Below are 26305 nucleotides of genomic sequence, written 5' to 3'. Positions count from 1 at the left end.
CGCCACTTGACATATCTGAAGCAGGAAGATGAGGGACTGGGAGTCCCACACTTGGTACGCTACTTTCTAGTGGCACAACTTAGATGTATGCTCGAGTGGTACAAATTAGAGTCGGAGAAGTACTGGTGCTTAATCAACTGTTCAATAGCGGGCATGCACATCTGGAAAGTCCCATGGCTACCCCGGCGGCACCGACCCAGTGGTGCCTATATTTCCCTGGTCCTGAGAACCACTATGGGAGTGTGGGATAGCGTATAGGTGCCATACAGCCTCTCAACCCCTATGTCTCCCCTGACCCCCTTTATAGGAAACCCAGATTTCCCTCTGGCAAGTAGGGGTAATGGTTATCTTCATTGGCTGGAGGCCAACTGCAAACGTATCGGAGATCTCTTCGATGAGAAGGGAGAGATGGATTTTGCTAGCCTCATTACAGGCTTCGGGATCCCCTGGAACGCATACTGGCAATACTTGGCTCTCCGCCACTGGGTGACCCAGCCACAGGTGTACCCCCATGCGGGCTGTCACTTGACCAAATTTGAATGATGGTTCATTACAAGAACATCTGATAAGCGACTACTGTCAGATATCTACTCTTTCCTAAACGCCCCAAAGCAGCATTGTAAGTCCCCTGCGCAGCGTAGATGGGAGGCGGAATTGGAGTATGAGTTCTCCCCTAAGGAGTGGCAAGACATCATCTACAGGGCCCGGGTATCCTCCTGCAGTACTGCGGGTAAAGAAATGTTTTAAAAATTGCGCATTATTTATGGACTGGTGCATGTTCCGTGAAAAAACAGTGTACCTTGCTAGGGGCTGCCCAAAGAAATGGTCATTGATATGGGGGGCATGGAATGCATACCGGGGGGAGATTTGCAGTCCACCACGTGACTACCTATTGAAGACCTGCCCTTGTCATAACTGTAACGTTTCAGGTGCTATCACAGCTCAGCTCAATCTATACAATGACTACTATTGTGATCGCTTGTTGTTACCTCCCATGTATATCATGTCAATGTGTTGTGTACTACCTTGCTGACCCGTATTGTTTAATAAAAAAAAATATTTTTAAAAATTGCGCATTATTGGCATTATACACCGGCGAGGCTGGCCAGATGGAGACCGGGAGAGACTGGGCAATACTGGCGTCAATGTGGCCAGGTGGGCACCCTTACACATATCCTATGGTCATGTCCAAAGATACAGAGCTACTGGGATGCAATCCTTCAAGAGATAGATAGCATACACCATACAGAACTACCTAAATTTCCCTCCTTCATTTTGCTAGGACTCCCCAACGCCTTAATGTACCATCTTAGATCTTGTTGTGGGAGAGCAATCACTCTGGCTTTGGGTGCAGCCAAACAGGCGTTGTTGGCGAGGTGGAGGAATGTGGATATTCCTTCACGACTAGACTGGCTATATAGGCTATGGGACACACTGGGGATGGAAAAGATTACAGCTGGCCTAACTCACTCTCTCCCTAAGTTTGATAAAGAATATGTAACGTTACAACGTGATCAAAATGATCGTTGAACGTTACATCGCAGTTTTTACAACGCAAGTCGTTACAACGACTTGCGCTGGAGGGCACTGGGCTTAGGAATAGTATGATTTACTATTCCAACACCAGTCTACGTACAGTAGGGAAGGTGTTGGAATAGTAAATCATACTATTCCTAAGGTAGAGCCCCATCCAGCGCAAGTCGTTGTAACAACTTGCGTTGTATTACCAGCGATGTAAAGGCATTGCGATGCAATGCCCGCGTGGTAATGGATGTTTCCCTTGATAGAACATGGGGCACCACTATAGAGTTTTTGTCCACTGAATTTACAGAACTTACCTGGCCGAGGTACCTTTGAGTGCTCCAGCTCACTAAAGGTCCTCTCCTACAGTCGAATGGGAACGATTTGATCCTGACCGCACCAAATGCCCCCTCGGTACTAACCCAGACCACAATGCAATACCTGAACCTGGTAGGCCTATCTCCCTTCTCCTTTTTCTTTCCTACTCTTCTTTCTCTAGATTCTTTCCTTTCCATTTACTGCGACTGCACCCCACCGGCCGGTGGATGTAGATGGCGGCTACTGTTATACTTGTCTTTACAAATATTAATAAAAGATTTAAACCATAAAAGAGCTGCAAGTTACTGCCAAGTCTCTAACGGAGTGAGCTCCACTCTTCTACGTAAAGGCCTTCCTGTTATTGTAAATGTAAGGCATATTAGGGAAGCACTCCTTTGACACACTAGTTTAACAAAAATTAGCATTTCCAAAAGTAATCACAAGTTGATCTGATTTTCTAAATTGTTTAGACTTATGCATGTAGAATAAGCTTAGCCTTACACATGTAGAATATTAGGCATTTTTTGTATGCTGAACATGCATAGTGACCTCGCTGCAGCTGAGATGGGCAGAAGAAAGAAGGTATATACAACTACCTGCTGGTTAAGATGAAACAAAGTGGGCACTATACGGATGAAACAAGGATTAGTTCTGAATATGACTTTACAAATGTAGAATCTGAGTAACAGCTCCTTAATGCTAAAAGCCGGAAATTCTCTCATCCCTCACGGATGTTATTGCTAATACAAGTACTGCTTCCCAAGACAGAGAGTGAAGCATAGCCCTGGGTCTGGGTTCAAAATGGCATTCATCAAAGCCCACAATACTATGTTTAACTCCCTCTTCATTTTAAAGTATTAGGTGTTTGAAATTGCTTGTGCTCTACATGTCATCAGAACTGATCTGAAGTCGTCTAGTCGTCTGAAATCCGATCCTAAGCTTTCATCAGCCATTCCACCAGGTGTTGGGATACTGGGTCATGATATAAGATCAGCCCTTGTTTTCTGTTGATGACGAATAATCATACTATTGCATTCAACTCAACATTTTGCCATAACCACTGCTTTCCTCATTCTGAATTATCAATTATTTAGCCTCCGAGATGTTTACTGACAGACATATTGAAAATCAAATCCCATAACCATATCAATCCTTGGCCGATATCTTTGAACTTAAAGGAGCAGATACTCTACTTCCATATCGGAGTTATGATTGCACAATTAATGATATGCCGGGAGCTAAAATTCCTTATAGCAAAATCTATGCACTGACTCTGAAAGAATATGAAGTGTTAAGAGACAATTTAAAAGAGAACATAAAGAATGGATTCAGAAGGCATTCTACATATCCCAAGGAAGCGCCTATTTTTTTCATCCCCAAACTAAAAGTTCCTTACAGAACTTGTGTCGACTACTGTGAGTAACCTATTAATAATCACTACCCTTTACCTTTGATCTCTGTGCTTCTAGAGCAGGTAAAGACAGCTAAAGTAGTCACCTAACTCAATTTAAGTGGAGCATAAAACTTGGTCGTACCAAAGAATAGAACAAGTGGAAGATGGCTCTCAATACCATATGGACATTCTGAGCACTTAGTAATGCAGTTCAGTCTCTACAATGCACCACCTGCTTCACAGCATTTGGTTTACTAGATCATTTGAAATATGCGGGAAAAATTTGTTGTAGTTTTCTTGCACAACATCCTGGCATTCTCGGATCTCTTATCAGAACACTGAAAACATGAGAAGGATTTTTTTTAAAAAGACTTCAGTACAACTCCTTATATGCCAAGCTGTGAAACATCATCAATCACATTTCTAGGATTTTTCATATCTGCCTCTGGGGTCACATGGATTCCAGAAAAGGAAAGCTGTTGTCGAATGGCCTCCACTTCAGAATGTGAAACAAATTAAAACTTTGTGAGGGCCTACATACTTCTACAGATAAAGTAAATATTTCTCCAACACATCTGTTCTAATCACACAACTCAGCAGGAAAAGAGTAGATTTTGAATCCCCTCAATAATAATAAGCATTCCAATTCCTTAAAGAAGCTTTTACATCCAGTCATATATTTTTGTACCAGACAGTATATTTTAGAAGCCAATAAATCTTCCCATGTTATAGAAGCTACTTTATTACAAAGACGTTGCATAATTGATAAATTGCCTTCTATTCCTGAACATTAACCCCAACGTAAAAGAACTACACAAACTATGATCTGGAACAATTGGCAATTAAAGACGCCTTCCACAGGGAAGGCAGTATCTGGAAGCTGCATGGCATAACATAATTGCGTGGGCACATCACAAAAATTTAGGATTCCTGAAATCAATGAAGTGCTAAAATGCTCAACATGCACAAGAGACCTTGCTCTTCGCTAGATTTTCATATGAAATTGATTATAGACCTGGTAAATGCTGGTGCATTAGCAAGATATCACAAGAAGCAGAAGAATGCACTCTGCCCAATCCAGAAGTACTAGCTGTCCAATCAGCAGATGAGACTGTAGGTTTCTTTTTAAATGATTCAGGAACAATAATTTCAAGCACAGAAGTGGATTAAGGTAGATACTCTAAACAGAAAGCTTCACAAAGGAAGACTGTATGTTCCAGGAAAAGTGTTACAACAAATAGTGCTTTCCCTATGTCATGACGTTCCAGTAACAGGTCACCCAGGAATGCGAAAGCCTAAAGATCTGGTTTTCATGGTCAAGAATACAGAAATCTGTTTAAGAAAACATTACAGAATGTACATTGTGCACCCAAGCAAATAATTTTCATGGAAAATCTGCAGAATTGTTGCAATCCCTTCCTAGTTCTCCACAACCTGGGGCTCACATTTCCAAGGAGTTTGTTGGCGATTTGCCACTGTCTGAGGGACTTACAACTATTTTAGTTTTGGTAGATTCTTTTACAAAAACGTCTCACTTTATGCATTTGGATAAACTTCACTCAGCACACTCACTAGCAGTGATTGTTTTGAAGAAATTGTGTTCCTATGTGATTTCCCAGAAGGGATTATCAGAGACAGAGGAGCAGCAGCGGCCTATATGAACTGGTGCAGACTCGCTGCTCTCAATATTTCAATGTCCTAAAACACAGACTATGCCTTTCTATTTTCCCTGCCACTTGAAAATATATTAATTAGGCAAAAGGAAAAAGAAAGGCACAGTCCATGAAGGAGGACACACTTAGCCTACACCCTTCCCTTCCCTCCTCCTGTAAATCAGTGGTACTAGGGATTCCGATGGAGGGAGGGGTGAACGCTGCTCAGCTCCTGGGTCGCCCTGGCTTGGCTAAACTACAAAATGCAGTTCAGGCAAGCAGGGAAGAACCAGGGACCGACTTCATCCCTTTTTTACAGCTCTTGCTGTGAATGTTCAAAAGCTAACAGCCGTGGGCCTGCGTGTGGCCGTTAGCAGTACAACAGCTGTGAACAAAAGCCTGGGAGCCAAGGGGATTTCAAACCCCTCGGGCTCCATGTGGCCTTTACTTTACTAATTAGAACAGTCTGCCCTGATGGGGCGGAATGTTCTAATAGCTTTACAGCCCGCCGTAGTTGGGCTATACCGGACATTAAAGGCCCGCCCATTTGTTAAAGGCACTCGCATTTGTCTCGGGCCGTTAATAGCTATGGCGGGTTATAAAGCTATAGTAGGAACCATCAATTTCATGTCAACTCGCAATCACCCTCAAACGCTGGTCACATAGAAAGAGTCAATCAAATAATATCTTTTATGTGTTCTGTTGAAATGTGATCATGAAAAGTGAAGATTGATTCCTCTTGCAGAATTTGCATATAACTCCAACCATGAACAGGATACTATTTTTAATATCCATCCTAAGATTAGCCCTTCTCTGATTTGCTCCTCGTCTGTTTTTTCTGTCCAGACAATGGTACAACAGATTCACGAAAAACAGAAAAAGGCAGTACTTCATTGAGACAAAGCCAAAATAGATCAGCAAAAGTTCACTGACATGCACAGAAGACCAGCCACAAAGTACAAGAAAATTGATTCCGTTTGACTCTTGTCTAACATTTAAAAATTCCTACTAGTCACCCAAGTTTACTTCTCTTTTTTTAGGCTTGTTTAAAATTATTCAGTTACTAGGAAAGGCAGCACTGAAGCTAATTTCCTAAAGATTGGTGCATGCACCCTATAGTTTATGTATCCCAAGCAAATCTGTTCGCACACGGGGATTAAAACCTGACCCAGTGATGTTGGTAGATGGAGAACCTGAGTTTGAGATGGAATTAATTTGAGATTCTCAGATCAAGAATGGACAACTGCAGTGTCTCATTGAGTGAAAAGGGTATAACACTGCAGAAAGAACCTGGGAACCAGCATCATTTGTACATTCCCCTCCCTTGGTAAAATAACCTCTTCAAAGTTTCCCTAATAAGCCTACCAAATCTTCCAGAGGGAATGGAATTGGGTGGATGGGAGTTGCACTGTATGGCTTTAATCTGAGCATGGTCATTGTACAAGATGTCCAAACATCAACAGTGAGGCAGGTAAGAAGACAGTAGGAATGTGAAAGCACAGGAGACTAGGCCTATGGAGGCTAGGGCACGGGAAAGAGTAGAGCTTTCTGGATACTGGTCAGGTAAGAGGTAGTGTTGAAAGTTTGGGGGGTATTTAGGTAGTCAGCCAGTTTTCTTTGCCTAGCAACTTTCATATGTTGCAAGGTTCCCGCTTGTTGTATTAGTTTGCACCAGTTTTTGCTCCCTCAAGTTTGCTTACTTTTCCCTTCAGTTCCCTTTCATCTTAGTGTTGCTATTCATTTATGTCGCTTCCTTGTTAGCCTTTATGTATCACAGCTCCTTGGCCTGCTCCCCCTGTGTTTAAGGGCTGTATATCGGTTATCCTAGAGTTTGCCCTGGAGAAGCAGCTAAGACTAAAATGTCAGCGGCTTCTAATCAATATTGTATGTCGGATAAGGAGTTGGTCATAAAGGAATCAATATACTGGGGTATTTAACAGTACTTAGCTGTGTTACCATCTGAAGAGAAAGACTGTGTTGTTAGCATCCCGCAGTATTCAGCGGCTGAGATTACTCAGTGCAAGGTCCATCAAAATCTAGTCCGGATTCTTCTCTTTCCCCCCAACCCATTCTCTTCCCATGTGTATATATATATTTGGCAGGAGGTTTCATTAAACCTTTTTAAGTTATATCTGAGGTGAAGTTAGGGTTTAGCATCGCGTGTGTGCTTTGCTGATTCCCTCAAACCAGCCAGCCCCTTACAAAAGGTTTCCCCCCACACACACCCAGAGGGTATCCCCACATTTGCTTTCCATGGTTTCACTGACAAATTTCCTCTTATATCTTCTCCCTTCTCCACATTCATTTTTTAAGGGAACTACTGTCACCGACTCCAGGAGTTATTCCCTTGGGTGAGTTGAACAAGTTACTTACCTTCGGTAACGCTTTTTCTGGTGGATACAGTATCTGCCTGTGGATTCCTCACCTTGTGAATATCCCCTGCGCCAGCAACATTCGGAAACTTTTGTAGCAGTCCACGCCGATGAGGTCGAAGACGACGTCACAGAGGCATGGCTCCGCTCGCGACTCCGCTGACGTCACCGGCTCCATAAGAAGACCTCCTCGGCGTGATGACGTCAGTTCCGCCCCTTTTTTCCGTGCCTTCGAGGCACACGGACGGACTGACAGCAATATATATACACAGTATACACAGTACACAAAATGCATATCAACACACACAGTGTGGAAAATAAGTAACAAAGCACAAGAAATAACAAAATGCCTTTGACAGTGATAAACACATTTGAAACACCATCAATAGAATCACAGGCATAGAACCACAGGTATAGAAGGATGGACAACGGGGAGGCGGGTGGGTCAGTGAGGAATCCACAGGCAGATACTGTATCCACCAGAAAAAGCGTTACCGAAGGTAAGTAACTTGTTCTTCTGATGGATACATCTGCCAGTGGATTCCTCACCTTGTGAATAGATTCCACAGCAGTCCCCACTCCCGGAGGAGGGTGTCCACCCTTCTATACCAGAAAGTCCTGAAGGACGGATCGCGCAAAATGTCCGTCCCTCCTCACCTCGGTGTCCAAGCAATAATGTTTTGCAAAGGTGTGGAGGGAGGCCCAAGTTGCCGCCTACAAATGTCCTCCACAGGAACACCCCTAGATAAAGCAGACGTAGAAGACTTTGCCCTGGTAGAATGAGCCCTCAAACCCTCCGGAGGCTCCTTACCAGCTAGGGAGTAGCAGATCTTGATGCATAGTACAATCCATCTGGACAGAGTGCGCTTGTGCACCGCACGACCCTTTCTGCAGCCAGCAAAGCCCACAAAGAGCTGGTCATCAATCCTGTAGTCTTTCGTCCTGTCCAGGTAAAAGCTCACCGCCCTCTTAGGGTCCAAACGGTGAAGTCTCTCCTCCTCCTTGGAAGGGTGAGGGGGAGGATAAAAGGAAGGAAGAGTAATGGACTGCCCCAGATGGAAGGGAGTTACCACTTTAGGCAAAAACGCAGCCCTGGTCCGGAGCACCATTCGTTCAGCATGCACAGTCAAGAATGGGGGTTTTGAACTAAGAGCTTGAAGCTCACTTACCCTCCTTGCCGAGGTGATTGCAATGAGGAATACTGTCTTAAAAGACAACAGTCTCAAGGGACACTTATGCAAGGGCTCGAAGGGAGAACCCATAAGATAAGTCAGTACAAGGTTTAAGTCCCATTGAGGTACAATAAAGGGAGTAGGAGGAAATTTATTCATGAGGCCCTTAAGAAACCTAAGCACAATAGGTGATTTAAATAAGGACGGCTGATCCGGCAGACATAAGAAAGCCGACAAAGCCGATAAATATCCTTTTACAGTAGCCACAGCAAAGACTTGCTGAGCAAGAGAAAGGGCAAACTGCAGAATGTTAGACAAACGAGCCTTCAAGGGATCAATTGACCTCTCTCCGCACCAGAGAACGAATTTAGACCATCTATAGGAGTATATGGATTTGGTGGAGTGTCGCCTGGCCGATAAAATAACGTCCACCACATCTGGAGGGAGAGAGAAAGAATTCAGGTTGCCCCGTTCAATCTCCAGGCATGAAGGTGTAAGCTCTGGAGGTGGGGGTGTAGAACCTGCCCCTCCGACTACGAGAGGAGGTCTGCCCTCAGAGGGAGACGGAACGGAGGGCACGAGGAGAGGTGGAGAAGATCTGTATACCACACCCTTCTTGGCCAATCCGGGGCGATCAATATGACTTGGGCCCGGTCTTGGCGAACCTTCCTCAGAACCCGAGGAATCAAGGGTATGGGAGGAAACGCGTAAAGGAGTCGAGAGCCCCAACTCAACTGAAACGCATCCCCCAACGCTCCCTGCATCGGATACTGGAGACTGCAGAACAACGGACAGTGCGCGTTCTCGCGGGTGGCAAACAGATCCACCCGAGGAGTTCCCCACGTCCGAAAGACGTGACGAACCACCTCCGGATGGAGCCTCCACTCGTGGTCGGCGGAAAACTGCCAACTGAGACTGTCCGCACGCACGTTCAGAACACCGGCCAGATGATTCGCCATCAGACAAATCTGATGGTCCTGAGCCCAGGACCATAGACGCAGGGCCTCTCTGCAGAGACAAAGAGACCCCACTCCTCCCTGTTTGTTTATATACCACATCGCGGTAGTGTTGTCCGTCAGGACCTGAATAGACTGACCGCGAAGGGAAGGGAGGAAGGCCTTGAGTGCCAAACGTATCGCCCGTAATTCCAGAAGGTTGATATGCAGCAACCTTTCCTCCGGAGACCAAAGACCTTTGATCTCCAGATCCCCCAGATGAGCACCCCACCCTAGAGTGGATGCATCCGTTATCACTGTGGTCACCGATGGAGGTAGATGAAAGGGCTTTCCTTGGGACAGATTGCCCTCCACGCTCCACCAAGACAGATCCGCTGCAGCTTCTCTGGAGATCCTCACAGACTCCCTGAGATCTCCCTTGTGCTGATACCACTGCTTGCGGAGGCACCACTGGAGCGCCCTCATGTGCCAGCGTGCATGGTTGACCAACAGGATGCAGGAGGCGAACAGACCGAGCAGGCGAAGGACCTTCAGAACTGGAACGACCGCTCCGTTGAAAAATAAAGGAATCATTTCCTGTATGTCGAGAATCCTTTGAGGAGGAGGGAATGCTCGACACACAGTAGTGTCCAGTACCGCACCTATGAACAGGTTGCGCTGAGAGGGCACCAGGTGAGATTTGGGCACATTGATCGAAAAACCCAATTTGTACAACAGCCGAGTTGTATCCTGCAGATGGAGCAGCACCTTCCCTGGCGACTCCGCCTTGATCAGCAAGTCGTCTAAATAAGGGAAAACCGAAATCCCCGACCTTCTGAGATGGGCTGCCACCACCGCCATCACCTTTGTGAAGACTCGTGGTGCCGAAGTAAGACCAAACGGGAGGACCGCAAACTGATAATGTTGCGACCCTACCGTAAACCGGAGATACTTCCTGTGCGACTTCAGAATGGGGATGTGAAAATACGCATCCTGCAAGTCGAGCGACACCATCCAGTCCTCCTGATTCAGCGCCTGAAGAACCTGCGCAAGGGTGAGCATCTTGAACTTCTCTTGCTTCAGATAAAGATTCAAGATCCTGAGGTCCAATATCGGACGCAATCTGCCGTCCTTTTTCGGAATCAGAAAATACCGGGAGTAGCATCCCTGACCCCTCTCCTGCTCTGGGACCACCTCTATCGCACCTTTCTGAAACAACTTCAGGACTTCCTCCTGCAGGAGAAGACGGTGGTCCTCCGAGCAAGCCCCTTGGCAAGGAGGATAATTTGGAGGGAATTCCCGAAAGGGAAGGGCATACCCATTTTCTACAAGATCTAGAACCCAGAGATCTGTAGTTACAGATTCCCAATCTTGTAGAAAATGGGCAAGCCGGCCCCCCACAGGACCTGCATGATCCAGAATGTCGAATCTAGGGCTGCTTTGCGGTGGTGGGAGGGGCTGAGGAAGAGGAAGAGGAGGAGGAGAGTTGACGGCCACGTGAGCGACCTCTAAGTCTTCCTCTATATCCCTTGGACAGAGAGCCTTGCTGCTGCTGCTGCTGCTGGGTTGGTCTGTAGGAACGAAAACTCGCCCTTCCAAAGCCTCTGTACCTCTTAAAAGTACCCCTCGGCTGGGACTGAAGGCCCAACGACCTAGCCGTAGCCTTACTCTCTTTGAAGCGCTCGAGAGCAGCATCAGCCTTCTTCCCGAACAGACCAGACCCATCAAAAGGTAAGTCCAACAAAGTTGTCTGGACATCCGAAGAGAACTCGGAGGACTTAAGCCATGCACCCCTCCTGGTGGCAACTGAAGACCCCATGACCCTGGCAACTGAGTCTGCTGTATCCAGGCCACTCTGTATAACCTGGCGAGCAGCCGCCTGGGCATCCGATAGAACTTCATTGAAGCCTCCTCTATCCTCCTCTGGCAGTTTTGGCGCCAACCTTTTAGCCAAGTCCGTAAGCGCATGGATATAGCGTCCCAACAGACAAGTCGCATTTGAAGATTTTAATGCCATACTGGCTGATGAAAAGACCTTCTTGGCCGATTGGTCCACCTTCTTTGCCTCCCTGTCCCCTGGGACTTGAGGAAATGCCCCTTTCGACCGTCCAGAACAAGCCGCCTGAACTACTAGGCTTTCAGGTGAAGGGTGTGAAGATAAAAATTCAGGATCCCCTGGAGCCACCCTATACCTTCTTGCGACTACCTTGGAGACTGCAGGAGCTGAGAAAGGCTTGCGCCATACATCCAGCACAGGTTCCAAAATTGCTTCGTTGAAAGGCAACAGAGGCTCTGAGACCGCAGTTGGAGAATGTAACACCTCAGTTAAAATATTGGACTTGAATTCAGTAGATGGCAATTGAAGGTCCAACAACTCTGCAGCCTTCCTAATTACAGCATGATAGGGTGCCGCGTCTTTAGAGGGTTCATCCAATGGCGGAGTGATCTCCCACTCCGGAGACAAATCCAGACCACTTGCCTCCTTCAATTCGTCGAACACCTCATCAGATTCGACCAATTCCCCCTCTTCAGCCTCATCCATCAGAAAGCGTCTCTCCTCCAGCACTCTCTGCGCCTCCCTTCTTGAACGGATCCGCACCTGCGGCGTCGGCGGCGCCGTGATCGAATCCGACGGCGCCGGCAGAGGCGTCGAACGCGGATCAGCTGGAGCAGCCGGCGACGAACGAGGTCGAGTCGGCGCCGGCGAAGAGGGAAGCGGCGTCGATGTTCTCGGCGCCGTCATCTGCCAAGACGGCGTCGCTGGGAAGAACGGCATAAATGGTGCTTGAGGGTAAACCTGCGGCACACCCAGATTGAAAGCCATTGGACCCATCGGACCCATAGGTGCACCAGAGGTATACATGGCCCGAGAGAACACCCCGTACATTGCATTGAGATAATGCGAGGGGTCCTGACCTGGATTAGGGAAAGCCGGATACTGGTCAGGTAACACCGGACTCGGGCCTGCCGGCGCCGACGGTGGAACTTGCGGCGTCACAGACTCACCCGGAGCCTGACAATCCTCATCCTGGGCCGGAGTCGGAGACGGAGCCCGAGGACTTGCAGGATCTGGAGATGGCACCGGCGCCGGAGAGGACGCCGGCACCGGGGATTCAGCCGGAGCCGGCGAAGACACCGGAGAAGATGGAACCGGAGGCGAAGCCGGGACAGGAGAAGGAGACACTGACTCCCTTCGACGCCGAGCAGGCGATTTCGACTTCGACGTCGAAGCCTTATGATGCGACGAATGCCTCCTCTTCTTCTTATGCTTCTTGCTCTTTGAAGCATGTCCCGAAGTCGACTTGGAAGCCGACCTCGACCTCGACCTCGACCTGGATCTTCTTCTACCTCTTTTCTCCTTTTTCTTCATCCGGGCGATAAAGAGCTTTGCCTCTCTCTCCTTAAGAGCCTTCGAGCTCATTTTCCTGCAACTTGAACAACCTCCAACGTCATGGTCCGAGGACAAACACCAAACGCAATCGTCATGCGGGTCAGTGATGGACATGTGCTTGCCACATTCACGACAAGGCTTAAAACCAGACTTCCTTGTCGACATTCTCTAAGAAAGACAGAGAATCTTCAGAATAAACACAAAGTAACAGGTAAAGCTACCAGTAACGATTCCCGAAATCCGTTGGCGTCGTCGGCGCGGAAAAAAGGGAACTGACGTCATCACGCCGAGGAGGTCTTCTTATGGAGCCGGTGACGTCAGCGGAGTCGCGAGCGGAGCCATGCCTCTGTGACGTCGTCTTCGACCTCATCGGCGTGGACTGCTACAAAAGTTTCCGAATGTTGCTGGCGCAGGGGATATTCACAAGGTGAGGAATCCACTGGCAGATGTATCCATCAGAAAAGCCTGGCTGGCACTCAGAACTAGCAGTTGGTTCTGCAAAAAGCTAAGGCTGCCTCTTTTCGGCACATACCAGGATTTTGAACCATTAGAATCACCAGAGTCGGATAGAGCTTTAAGGATGGCGGTTTAGCGCTTAGTGCAGATCGTAACCAGGATGACAGCCCTATAATTGCATTCCAATTGAACTGCATAGTATTTAGTTCTGTTGTGTGATTAAAGTACTGTCGTTTTACATAAAAGATAAGCACTAAGCTGGACACTTTGGTTTTGCGTCTATTGGTCTACCATTGAGTGCTGAGCTCTTGCTCCATCTTACATCTCTGAGAACCCTTGCAAACTTGAGATTCAAGTGCAGTAAGGGTTCTACTTAGCTCAGGTTGCAGAGCCATAAAAGACTCGAACCCAAGACAACAGTGGCAAAAGATCTACCCACCATGGTTGAGGCCAAGTTGCTCCCGTCTTCCCTGTGCCCTTCTAAATGGTGCCAGGAAACCCAGTACTTATACAGTGACTAAATAACAAGCCATCAAAGAAATGAACAAACACATTTTTTTTAAATCCCATCCGCCCATGGAGCACTGATTTCTCACTAGCTCCCACAGCCCTCCAGAAGATGCTTTGAGAACCATGCCCATGACTTGAAGTTCAGTGTAGTTTTGGAGGTCAGTACTCAAAGCTAATTTTACTGAAAATTCAACATACCGTTCAGAGTATCACTGCACATCCAACCCTGCAATGACTATACACATGCAGCGAGAAACATCACTTGCACCTTAACCGGTCTGTCTTGGGGGAGCTATACAATTTATCAATATGAAAAGATCATGCGTGACGCCTCCACTCATAATGCAACAGATGGCCTGCCACCAAAACTACTCCACTTCCACCAGACAGTAACGCAGTAATGTACCTCACTGAGAAGACAGACGAGTGCTTCACTCTCTATGGCTAGCACCTCACCAAAAGCAGGGTAAATTAATGACATTTTACACTTCTCTCACAGCATGGTGTGAGCACAGAAGTACAAAGAAGACAACATGTATTTATGCCCCTTAGTCTGTACCTTTAAAACATCAGGAAGCATTTTCTGCAGCTTCTTCTCCCCAACAACCCGGAAGCACTGTTGCAGCATTTCCTTCTTGTCGGATATGTAGAAGCTGATGGGCTTCAGGGGCACACTCAGATTCAGCCCACCTTCTTCAATGTCACTTGGCTCTTCTACCTCGTCTTCTTTCTCAACAACTGTTGCAGGGGGACATTTTAATTCCTAGGAAGAGAATCAAATTCGCGAAATTATAGAGGACTTAAGAGTTTGCAAAAATGGAACCGATTACGTGGCGCGCCATAAAAATGGAAAATACAATAAATACATAATGAGTTCTAGCAGATATGTATTTCCTTCAACTTCAAAACATTCGCTTTGGGACATTCCTTCTAGGATTAAAATGCAACCCCACTGCAACTTACCTAGTCTCTCTAGCAAATATTTCACATACATTTTGTGTAAAAAATGTGGTTTTGGAAACAAATTCAGGTTTCTTAAAGGAGCAATGAATTTAGAGACAAATTTACCGCACAGAGGGATGTAGCTACAAAAAGTAAGAGTCAATGGAACAGAAACTGGTCAGATGGCACAATGAAATCTCACATACAAGCCTAACATGAGAGAGAACAGAGTGAATGCTAGGAAGGAGGGTTGGGGAAGGGTATGTAAGAATGTATTTAGTTAAAAAATAATATATATTTTAAATTAAACAACGAAATCCTGAGTGAAGTCAGTTTGGAAGCACAGAAAGACCTTCCGGCAAATTAATAAATCACATTAAATTCTTACATAGCACAGGTAAACTGCAGTTTACATCAGACTGATTTATAAAGCTAAATTAAGGCAAACAGCAAGTACTTTATGACCAATGTATTCCAATAGGGCAGTTTCAGGGCCTTGTAATGTCGGACGTCTGTGATGTCACCCCGGCGGACGTGGTGTAGTCCATTGTGCCAGGGTGAAGTGTTGGTATGCTGTCAAGTGGTTTATCCCACGTCACGTGGAACGGAGTTAATAAAGGCCGCTGCTGCCGAATGTGACCTGAGCGAGGTGCTCCGTACAGCAACGGGAATATCTAAACTGTGTAGCAGTATCTTTATTTCATGTGGCCCGCTCATGTGCGTGTCTGCTGGCTCCCACCCCCGCAAAGCGCACCCACCTGTTCCGATAGTTACATTGGCGACGAGGGCGGCTCGGACTGCACCGAGGACTCGTAGCTGCCGCGGGCCCAGCTCATGGGCGTGCAGTGCTCGTGCTAAGTAGCCAGCCCAGCCCATCACATCGGCATAGAGGTGAGATCAGCCCCCGTTTTGGTACCATCTGCAGGAGTGGCCTCTGCAACGCGTCAATCAGACTCCTGGAGCGAGGGAGTGCTAAACCCCACCCAGTGGCTGTTGCTGTGTGCACATGCGGCAAAGAACCGACTGGTGGCCAAAGGCGGTGCAACAAATAAAATAGAGAAGGTGAGCTAAATATAACTGCTGGATCTGAAAAGGGGTACACACATTGCTGAGCACGTTAGGAAGCACAGAGGTGGGCTCAAGCAAAAGAAAATAAGCAGACTAAGAAAAAACACTGAACTCACAGCAAGAGGTGGACTTTTTCCCTACCAGTCCAGGAGGTGTAATCCCACTAACATCACACCTTGCACCATTCAAGAAACACTGGTGTACACTGAACACTGTCTTCAATGCCCCCAAGGTGTACAGAAATTCCAAATATTCCAGCAGTGCAGCCATTCGTAGTGGAAGGATCTCCTTCAGCCCAGGCCCCTAAGTGGAAGGAATGGGTAGAGAGAGTACTGCTATTCTTCGAAGCCACAAAAATTGACGATGCTCCAAAACATGCAATGCTGCTCCATCTAGGCGGAAGGGACATTTACAAGATATCTAAATCAATCACCAAAGCATCCCCAAAGACAATCCTCACTCTCATAACAGCTCTAATGGTGCATTTTTAGCTTATGGCAAATCAGGACTACAAAAGATTTGTGTTCAGACAAGCAAGGCATCAAGCGGAAGAATCAAATGATGTCTCCTACGCCCGCCTAAAGGAGTTAGCCAGCACATGCGGTTTCCATGACGAGACCGAAGAAATAAGAGTGCCAATAATACAAGGGTGTGCCTCAGCTAAACTACGCAAGTGAATTCTGGTAGTGTCCGGCAAGTCCCTGGCCGATATCCTGACACTAGGCAGGACCACAGAGCTATACAGAAACCTATCAAAACAGAACTGGTTAATGCTGTCACCCCAGGTCCTGCTACGCCACAGGACAGACAAAAAAACACAAAGACACAAACCTGTGGGTACTGCAGTGGCCCCCCCATAGACCTTCGCAGTGTCCGGCAAGAGGCAAGAAGTGCACGGGATGCAGAAAGCTTAATCATTTCGTGAAGGTCTGCTGCTCAGGAAAGGGGCGCGCCGCAAGGACCACAGTTAATGTCATCTCTGAAGGGCAAAAGAGGAGCAGTGAATTGGACGATGAGGATGGTGAGGAACACACCGTCCACTCAGTGTTCACCATTGGTACAGCCACCCAAACAACGAGGTGTCTACCGCAATGTCAAATCCTGGTAGGAGAACATCCCTCCAATGCAGTAGTTGACATGGGGCGACAATACAGAATGTCAGCAGAAGCATATAAGACCACGAAGTCACCTCCGCCGCTACACCTCGCCAGGATTAAAGCCTTTGCGTATGGCCAAGAGAAACCTTTAGTCATGTAAGGCAAGATCACCCTAAGGTATGAATCTCAATCCACTGAGTCCCAAGTATACGTCACTGAAGATTGTCGGGCATGCTTCTCAGGTGCCGAGCTGCTGAGGCTCTGGGCATTGTGACATTTGCATTTGGAATACATCATGAAAGTATAACTCACCTACTGGATGAATTTTCCCAAGTGTTTGACGGCATTGGGCGACTAAAAGACAAGTAGGTTCACCTGCACATCAATCGCTCCGTGCAGCCGGTGGCTCTCCGGCACAGGTGCATCGCGTTTCACCTGCGACCCCTGGTGGAAAAGGAACTCCACAAGTTGGAGGCTGCCGGAATCATTGAGAAGGCGACAGGGCCCCCGTGGGTATCCCCAATAGTTGTCGCCAGGAAACCCAAGCAGCCAGGGGAAGTGAGGATATGTGTAGAAAGGTGCCTACCAAATGCAGCCATAAAACGAGAGCAACACCTCACTCCCAACGATTGATGACTTGATCAGCGAATTCAGCGGAGCCTGTTGGTTCTCCAAGTTGAACCTACGCATAGGATAGCACCAGTTGGCTCTGGCTGAGGAATCCCGATATATAACAACTTTTTCAACACACGTAGGGCTAAGACGCTACAAACGGTTGAGTTTCGGAGTTTCTAGTATTTCAGAGGTGTTTTAAAACACCATTCACAAGCTTCTCATGTACTTCCAGGGAGTCATGAATGTCAGTAATGACTTTTTGATTCATGCCAAAACCGTTCCTGAGTACAATGTAAGGCCAAAGAAAGTATTGCAACGAATAAAGGATTCTGGTCTTACCCTCCATCGGAACAAATGTGAATTCCTCCAACAGAAGCTACCATTTTTTGGATACATATTCTCATCAGATGACGTTGCTCTAGATCCCGAGAAATTGAAAGACATCAAAGAGGCACCTGCCCCCACCACCGTGACAGAAGTGTACAGTTTTCTAGGTATGATCAACTATTGTGATTGGTTCATCCCAGACCATATATCCCTGACGCAACTTCTCCGAGAGCTGACAAAAGGGTCTGTTCCCTGGTCATGGGGATCAGAGCAAGAAGGTGCATTGTTCCCTGGTCATGGGGATCAGAGCAAGAAGGTGCATTGCAGGTGACAAAGGACGCGTTGTCCTCCTCCACCACGTTGAGATACTTTGACCCTCAACAAGAGACCATGATTCCTGTGATGCCGGACCTCGGGCTCTGGGTGCAGTCCTGAAGCAGAAGACCGGGGAGGACGATGACTGGGCCCCCGTGGCGTTTGCAAGCCGATAGCTGACCAACATGAAACAACGATACGATACAAATAGAAAAGTAAGCCATCACCATCCACTGGGGTTGCTGCCATCTTCACTTATATGTGTATAGGAAACCATTCCTGGTCACAACTGATCAAAAACCGCTCATTACCCTCTTCATGGGGACTGCGTCAAAACCACAGCCGAGGATAGAAAAATGGATGCTCCAGCTCCAAGAGTATAACTACAGAGTGGAGTATCGCCCTGGACCTAACAACCCGGCTGATTACCTATACTGAAATCCTCGAGCCACCACAGCCAGTGAGGAGGATGATGCAGAGGAAACGTAGAAGTATGTGCGGTATGTCGTCAACAGGTCCCGCATGCTACCTCTCTCTCCTTGGAGGATCTCTGTTGTGCTACCTCCCAGTATGACTGCATACAGAAGGCACTGGAAGCAGTGAAATCAAACAAGTGGCACAGTTTCAAGAGCCAGTGGACTCTACTCACGGCTGAAGCCTGACGAGTGTTAGAAAGTCTGTACCATGTATGTCATAAGCTGAACACTGATCCAAGCGGGTGTCTTCTATGAGGGCATCTTCTCGTCATCCCTACCTCACTCACTTAAATGGGTGATTTAATTGACTCATGCAGGCCACCAGGCCATGGTAAAGACAAAGGGGTGACTCCGAACCAAGATATGGTTTCCTCTGATGGACGAGAAAGTAGAAGAAGCTGTAAACCCTCCTCCACCCATCTAGACCGAGAAAATAAAACCTGGATGTGCGCTAGCATGGACTTTGGGAGTCTCCCAGATGGAAGACATACTATGGTGGTGATAGACTTCAAGTATCCCGAAGTAGAAATCCTGTCATCCTTTGGCGCATCTGAAGAAATCCCTAAATTTGAAAAAATCATGGCCACCCATGGATTGATCAAAGAGATCCGAACAGAAAATGGGCCTCCCTTTCAGGGTCAGGAGATAGCATCATACCTCAGCTCGTTGGGCATTATTCACAAGAAAGTCACTCCCAGGCGACCACAAGCTAACGGAGAAGCTGAGAGATTCATGAGGACTCTGAATAAGGTTATTAGGATTGCATCCGCAAGTCTTCAGTCACCTGAACAGGAGGTTTATTTTTTCCTACGAGACTACAAACAAACCCCTCACTCGACCACCGGCCAAGCCCCGGGCATCTTTCCATGGGAAGGGTCATTGTGGACTCTATTCCTCACCACCCGGACTGGGTTCCTAGCGCTCTGAATGACCATCAGGCCTATGAGCGCAGAAGAAGGATCAATGAGAAGGTCAGTAGTCAGAGAAGAGCGAAGAATTCCAGTCTTGGAGTAGGGGGACTCAGTATTGGTACGAGACTGGCATCCGGGGAGTAAATTTCGTCTGCACTTCGAGAGTACCCCATGAATGGTAGTCTCTAGGCGTGGTACCAAGGTTACTGAGTGTCGTGGGCACGAGACTATCACTCAGAACATTTCAGCGTTCATGAAATTCTATCCCGGCCCACGCTGTACCACAACTATCAAGAACTCTGATGATATGACTCCTGATCTTGATGTGCGGTCTGAACTCTAACATTTGGAGGGCTCTACTGATGGGAATGACAGTCCGCGATCTCTGAGTCTCAGTCCGGGACACACACTCTGTGATGTTCCTTTGTCTGGAGAGACTGATTCCCAACCGAATCGGGACTCTCGAACCAGGTATGGTCTTAGAAGCAACCCCCAGCCTTCAGTCCGCCTAAAGGACCATGTAATCTGATGAGACAGTTGGCCTGTGGGCAGGTGCAATTCTGGATTCCAGGTATTGTCGGAAAAGTTTTGACTTGGAGTTGATCAGAAGTTTATCCATGAAGATGTTTATTGTTGTTGTGGACTTGAGGGTGTTCCTTCACCCCTGTTTGTATTTTGGTTCATTTTTGGGGAGGAATGTAATGTCAGAAGTCTGTGATGTCACCCCGGCGGACGTGGTGTAGTCCATTGTACCAGGGTGAAGTGTTGGTATGCCCTGAATTGGCAAGTCAAGTGGTTTATCCCACGTCAATAAAGGCCGCTGCTGCCGGACGTGACCTGAGCGAGGTGCTCCAGACAGCAGCGGGAATATCTAAAGTGCATAACAGTCTCTTTATTTTATGTGGCCCGCTCATGTGCGTGTCTGCTGGCTCCCGACCCCACAAGGCGCACGCACCTTTTTCCGATAGTCGCTCTGCAATATTACAGGCCTATCATTAGCTTCTGCAAAATTGGTAAGATAAGCTGATTGACTTTTGTCTTAAATCGATACTGTGGCATTCAAATATAGGCGGAGAACACAGGGAACACTAGCCACAGCAATTGGACAGACTGGATAAATACACCTTCCTCAAAAGATATAAAGTGAAGAGAGTTAGTGCAAGGGTCCCTACCTACCAAAATTATTAATGGCAGAGTTATTCTTCAGCAGAGAGCGAAAGATGGGGAGAGGTAATAGTGATAAAACAACCAGGCTAAGTAATAAAGAGTTTATTGAGAATTAAGTACAAACTGTGCTCATGCCCAAAGGTTTATCAACCTTTTTTCCTTTGAAAGAGCTCATAGAACCCCATTCCCTCCCACCCACCACCAGAGGCTCTCCCAAGTGCAGTGACTGTGCGATTTCGAATCTACTTTGACTGAGTTCCCATCCTCGAAGAAGTAAGGCGGTCTGGTCCAACTGTATACAAAGGGCATCATTTAGAGTACAGTCAGAAATGTCCCAACTGTCTTCTGTAATGATTATTGCTCTATTACTAAATCTTCATTTTTTTTTTTAACATATCAGACTTAAGAAGGCTTATGCTAGTTGGTGTATTGACAATTTTTATTATTACTGTGGTGTAAGAATTATAGTTTTTGAGCATTTTAGTTATGTGATTTTGATTTGCAGGTTATTAGGAGTCCTAGAGCAACATGTATAAAGCTTTTTTGAGGTAGCAAATGACCCGATTCACAGATTCGGGCCATTTGGGACCACAAAAATGCTTTTTTGATGTACTAACATCAAACTGCAATTCTACAGAATCGCAATTTGGGTTTGTGATTTGGTATTTGAAAGGGGCGTGTGTAGGGCATCCCTTCTAAATACCGAATGGTTGTGGTATGTATTAATGTTTTGCGACCACATTGCAGTTGTAAAACATTAATATTTTACAGACACCTCGAAGGAGGTGGTAACAATTCGCAAATGGGAAGGGGTCACCATTACGGACAACGGGCTACGTTAAAAAAAAATAAAAGATTTCTTTATTTAAAAGCAATCAGACATGGTAGTCTGCAGACTCCAGCAAACCACCATGCCTGTGATGGCTATTATTCCTTATGGTTTGCAAACTGCTACCTACTTCATTAATATTCATGAGGTAGGTCGATTTGTGACCAACGAAGAATCGCTATTTTAAAAACAAAGGTTTGATAGATTAGGAATAGCAATTTCCTTATTGTGAATCGCAAACATTTGCAATTTGAAAATCGCTATCTCCAATGTTAGTAATTCTGGCACCTAGTTATTGTGATTTTGACATATTTCTGGGTAGGATTGTTAAAGCTCTTTATTATGCCTGTTCAGGCATCGTTATCAATGTGTTGGAATTGTAGGAATTGAATGCTTTAGAATTATTTTGATTGATGTAGGCGTTTTCTTTGGTTTGGCAAATGGATTCGTTGAAATATAAGATCTCAAGATATATTCATATTGTTAAACTTGTCAGTCAGGTGAAGAGGTGCATGGTGAGGTGCCACATTCACACCACAATAGGGAATTTTCCTGACTTACTAAAGGTCTAGTTGAATGTGTTTTAATCTAGATTGGAGATTGTTTATTCTTTAGTACACAAATGTAAACTTCACGTTCAAAAGAGGGTCGGTGCTGGTCGAAAACTTGCCTTTGTGTGATTCATAGTAGTGTAAGGTACTATTTCCATCTTAAGAGAAATTGATTACTTTCTAACTCCTTCTTATTTAGTCTAAACAGACAAGATTTTGTTAATTTGGGTTGCTTGTTTGCTCATTTGTCTATAGATCTGAACGCTTCATGCTGTTGTCAGCTGCTGATTGATAGTTATAGTGAGTCATGCTGTGATTGCTCAATTGTCGCTGTAGGTAGCACTGTGATTGGTTAGTCTTTCCCGTAGTTGTGTTGCGATTGGTTGGTTATTGTTGTTTATACCATGTGGTTTTGAGTCAGATCGATTTCAAAAGGGTGCAGTTTGAAAAAGTCTAAAGTTCCTATTGTTGATGGGGAAATAATACCTCCAGAATATTCTCCTGGTTAAGAAATTATGTTAAATCAGTCAGTTTTTTTTGACTGACTGAAATTATGTTAAATTCGGGATACATGTATGTGGTTAAAAGAACATAATGAGATTACAACTGATGACAAAAACATGCAATTTCCTTTAGTGGGTACACTCAGAAAGCTTAAGAATTTGAGGTGTGTAATAAAACCTAGACCTCTACAGTTTGAAGCACTGAATGAGTGGGATTGTATAGCAACTGAGAAGGAATGGGAGAAAAGAAGCGGCAGGTCAGAAATGCAGTGAGCCATTGGCTGGATTCAAAATAGGGAATGCAGAGAAGAGTATGGATAGAGGATACAATGTTGAGAGTGGACGCGTTCCCTGCAATTGTCAATGAAGCAAATAAAAAGAAAAATCGATAATGAAAATGATGAGATTAAAAAAGAGAAAGAAAAAGAAAAGAGGAGTATGGAGAATAATTCAGCAGAAGCGGATATATTTTTAGAAGATTTAGAAGATTTATTCTACTCAAGACCTCTTCATACAATGATGTTTCACAATTACTCAGACAGAATATTGGGGCAGGAAGACAAGTATCAATCTGCACACACTGGGGGTGTCAAGTGCACCGGACAGTGAAGCTGGTCCTAGTAGGATAATTAACAAAAACACCATTACATCTACTATTGATACAGTTCTTGCTACTGTTACAACAGTGCAATCAAGTCAACAGACAAGGAGGGCAATTAATATTTTTCTGATGGAAACTCTATTTGCAGAACCTTTGAAGGGTACGAATTTGTATAGAAAGACTGACTGTATATAATTAAGATTAATCGAAATATTTGAGCGAGAAAACAACTACATGTGAAGCATATGGTAGTCTTGAGGATTTCACAGACGAATGTAGCATTGATCATACAAAAAGAGAAATTTGCACAGAAATGACAGAATGGATATGAGTGAAGATGAAGTGAATGGAATAGATTTCTTGACCATAGGCGCATATATGATAGAAGCAATCAATTGTAGAAAGATTGGACAGATTTAAGGAAATACAAAGATAAGTGGAGGAGGAAAGGCACAAACACAGAACTAAAGCAAACAAGCATTGGCATAGCCAATAGGTCTCGCCTTTGGGACCTTATGTGTTTAGCCAGAACTTGTGGCTATGTTGTAGAGCATTGTGGCTGCTGTTTTATATATGTTGAAAAGTTATATTTAAAAGTGTTAAGCACTTTTGTTACCTTTATACAAACCAAGACATTATATACAACTGAACATCCTGATTAAAGAAAGATTTTAACACAAAAAATGTATTCTAGTTTTTTTGTACTTGCATTGTTGGAAAGGGTGCAGTACCTAATGTGGCTAATAGAGGTAACTTTACAACTACACAGGGACACGTTGTAACAGACTGTGGTGAACCAGCATTTCCAAGTAAGAAGGTCCTCGTTGCAACTTTAACATCTATGCTTCCTCCCAGACCAGATACTTAAGTAGCTATTTGCTTACTCTGATTAAAAGCCCATGTCACTGTAGCATCTATTTATCTGCTGTGTAGTAAAAGTTTCATGTTAGGGAAGGGGGGGGCTTAAAATGTGCATATTTACATCAATGTTGTGGGGAGAGGCACGCATATGTGATGAATGGTTTCTAACGCTAACTGTATGGCTGTCGCCGTATGTCAAGCAGTTATTGTGCCGATTATTAGTGTTCATTATTCTGAACTCGCGTGCCGTCGTCACCAGCACGTCCTAACTTACAAGGAAGGCTCCTGAAAACTGGGTTTTCTAAGCGGAAGGAAGTATGGAAAACAGGCACAGGTGGTATGAAAACAGCAGCTCTTTTTAGGACTCGCCTAGGCAGCGCATGCGCTGTCTCGTCGAGAGATGCTGTATACAGTTTAGCGGGGGAAGCTCTGCTCACTTTCTAGCCTTATTTTTGATTGGCTTTAATCATAATTTCTGCATTCTGATTGGTGCTTGGTTTGTCAATCCCGCCTCCTGACGCCCATGTCATCATTTTTCTCCTTACGAGGCTATCGGCTCCTTTACTATAAAACCAGTTTTGTTCCCCTGCCTCTCCCCGTTCCCTCCCGTAGTCCGTAACTCGTTACACCACAACCACACCCCACACCCTCCCGTTCGTGCCTTCTTTTACTCCCGCACTTCCGTGTAAAATGCAATAGGTCTGGCGTAAATACGAGTCCTATTGCATTTTCAATGCTTGTTTGCCGTGGGTGAATTCGCACCTTTGGTCCCGCATGCGTGCGAATCCTTACATCGTACCCATGCTAGACAAAGGGGGGCAGAGACAGCACAAGCAGGACAAGATGAAGCGCGGTCGAGTTCCACTCCATCCTCCCCACCCACAGATCACCCGCCTGACTACACAATGCTTCTTTCTTGTCGTTGCTGCTATTTTCTTTTCTCCTCTTCAGTGGAACTCCACTCCTAGGAATACAAAGGCCTGCAGGGGTCGGTCGGGAGGAAGCACCCACGCGGTCCACGTGTCTCCTCAGCTCTCGCCCTCGGCTCTTGTCTCGGGAGCTCCTCTCCAGCCCCACGGACTGCCCGGACCAGCACACGGTGCCTCTTCCCCCGGCCACCAGGCTGCCGCGATCCCAGAGAGAGGTAAGGCTGGTGTGTGCGGGTACTACTGCCCTCTATGCGACCCGACGTCCCCGCTGCTCACTGTGGCACAGGCGGTTGCAGGGTGCCACCCCGGTAAACAAGTGCAACAGTGCAAGTTCCCTCTTACGTGTCCAGTCGGGAACTCTGCTCTAACCACTAGAAAATGTATGTGAGATCTAGAGATCAAGGATGCGGCGCATGCTTCAGAACACTGCCTGATGATTACGTCTACTCCTCGCCAACAAGAGTGGAAACAAGCTCCAAGTACAACAAAGGGCACCGAGGGGCCAGAGAGGAACAACCTATTTCCAGCACACACTGCTTTCCAATGATCGGGTCTAACCCGGGCCACAAGAGGGAATGTACTCAGAAAGAAGAGGTTAAAGTACTACATGGCACAGAGGTGAGCGCACTCGTCTCCAGAACCAGTTTAGAGTCTTGTCACATCCCTGATTAACCTATTAATTGCAGGAGGTTCCTTCTTTCCTTCGCAATGGCAATAACATTCCACTCTTCTTTGGATTCCCGCAACACTCTCCATCCCACACACCCTCCCTCTCCCCCGCCCCCCACTCACACCCGAAGGGTTTGGCGAATACCGGACTCTCTCATCCTCAAACAAATGTAGAAGAGAATCTGAGACATCAAGGTTTCTTATGTTCAATAGGGTCGTCGTGGAGCCCCCGGTCTTCCACAAGCGTCTCTAGGCTGGGCAGGTTCGGAGCCGTCCTGATACCATTGCACCCGAGACTTCGGGGGTTCCCGTGCGAGCTAAAGTACTCTCTCCAGCGCCCGCAGCGAGCTAGCCCAACAGTGGGGTTTACTGGACGCTTTTGTCGGTCTAACGTTTCCTTTTTATCATATATTTACCTTTCAAGCACGATTGGGGGCAGGCAGCACATAACATGCATCAAGAAATCTGATGTGATTAAAAAGGTCGGGGAAAGAGTTAAAAGGCAGGAATTGGTGCCTCGTGTTTAGTGTAGGGGCTGAAAATGTAACAAAAGCAATTCTGGAGTAATGCATCAGATACATCAATTTACATAAAGGTATGATGTGTTTGGGTAACTACAATGCTAATGGATTTTAGAGTTGTGCTGGTTTCTGAGTCCTAGTGTTTTTTTACAGCGTAATTGGTACTTGCTTTGTGGTGGAAATATTTTAAAAGAAGGGGGGTA

General features: G+C 46.1%; 1 protein-coding gene across 2 annotated transcripts in view; it reads right to left on the bottom strand.

The window, feature by feature from the left end:
• Positions 1 to 26305, bottom strand: part of CAAP1 (caspase activity and apoptosis inhibitor 1) — a 305374-nt gene that overhangs the window by 190204 nt on the left and 88865 nt on the right. For both annotated transcript variants that reach the window (XM_085641336.1, XM_085641335.1), the window contains exon 3: positions 14280 to 14483. In XM_085641336.1, coding sequence (XP_085497462.1) covers positions 14280 to 14483 — 204 coding nt within the window. The remainder of the gene's footprint in view (positions 1 to 14279; positions 14484 to 26305) is intronic.

Source organism: Triturus cristatus, chromosome 2_2 (assembly GCF_964204655.1).
Source record: "Triturus cristatus chromosome 2_2, aTriCri1.1, whole genome shotgun sequence".
Taxonomy (NCBI): Eukaryota; Metazoa; Chordata; class Amphibia; order Caudata; family Salamandridae; genus Triturus; species Triturus cristatus.
This window is presented reverse-complemented; position numbering and strand designations above follow the sequence as displayed.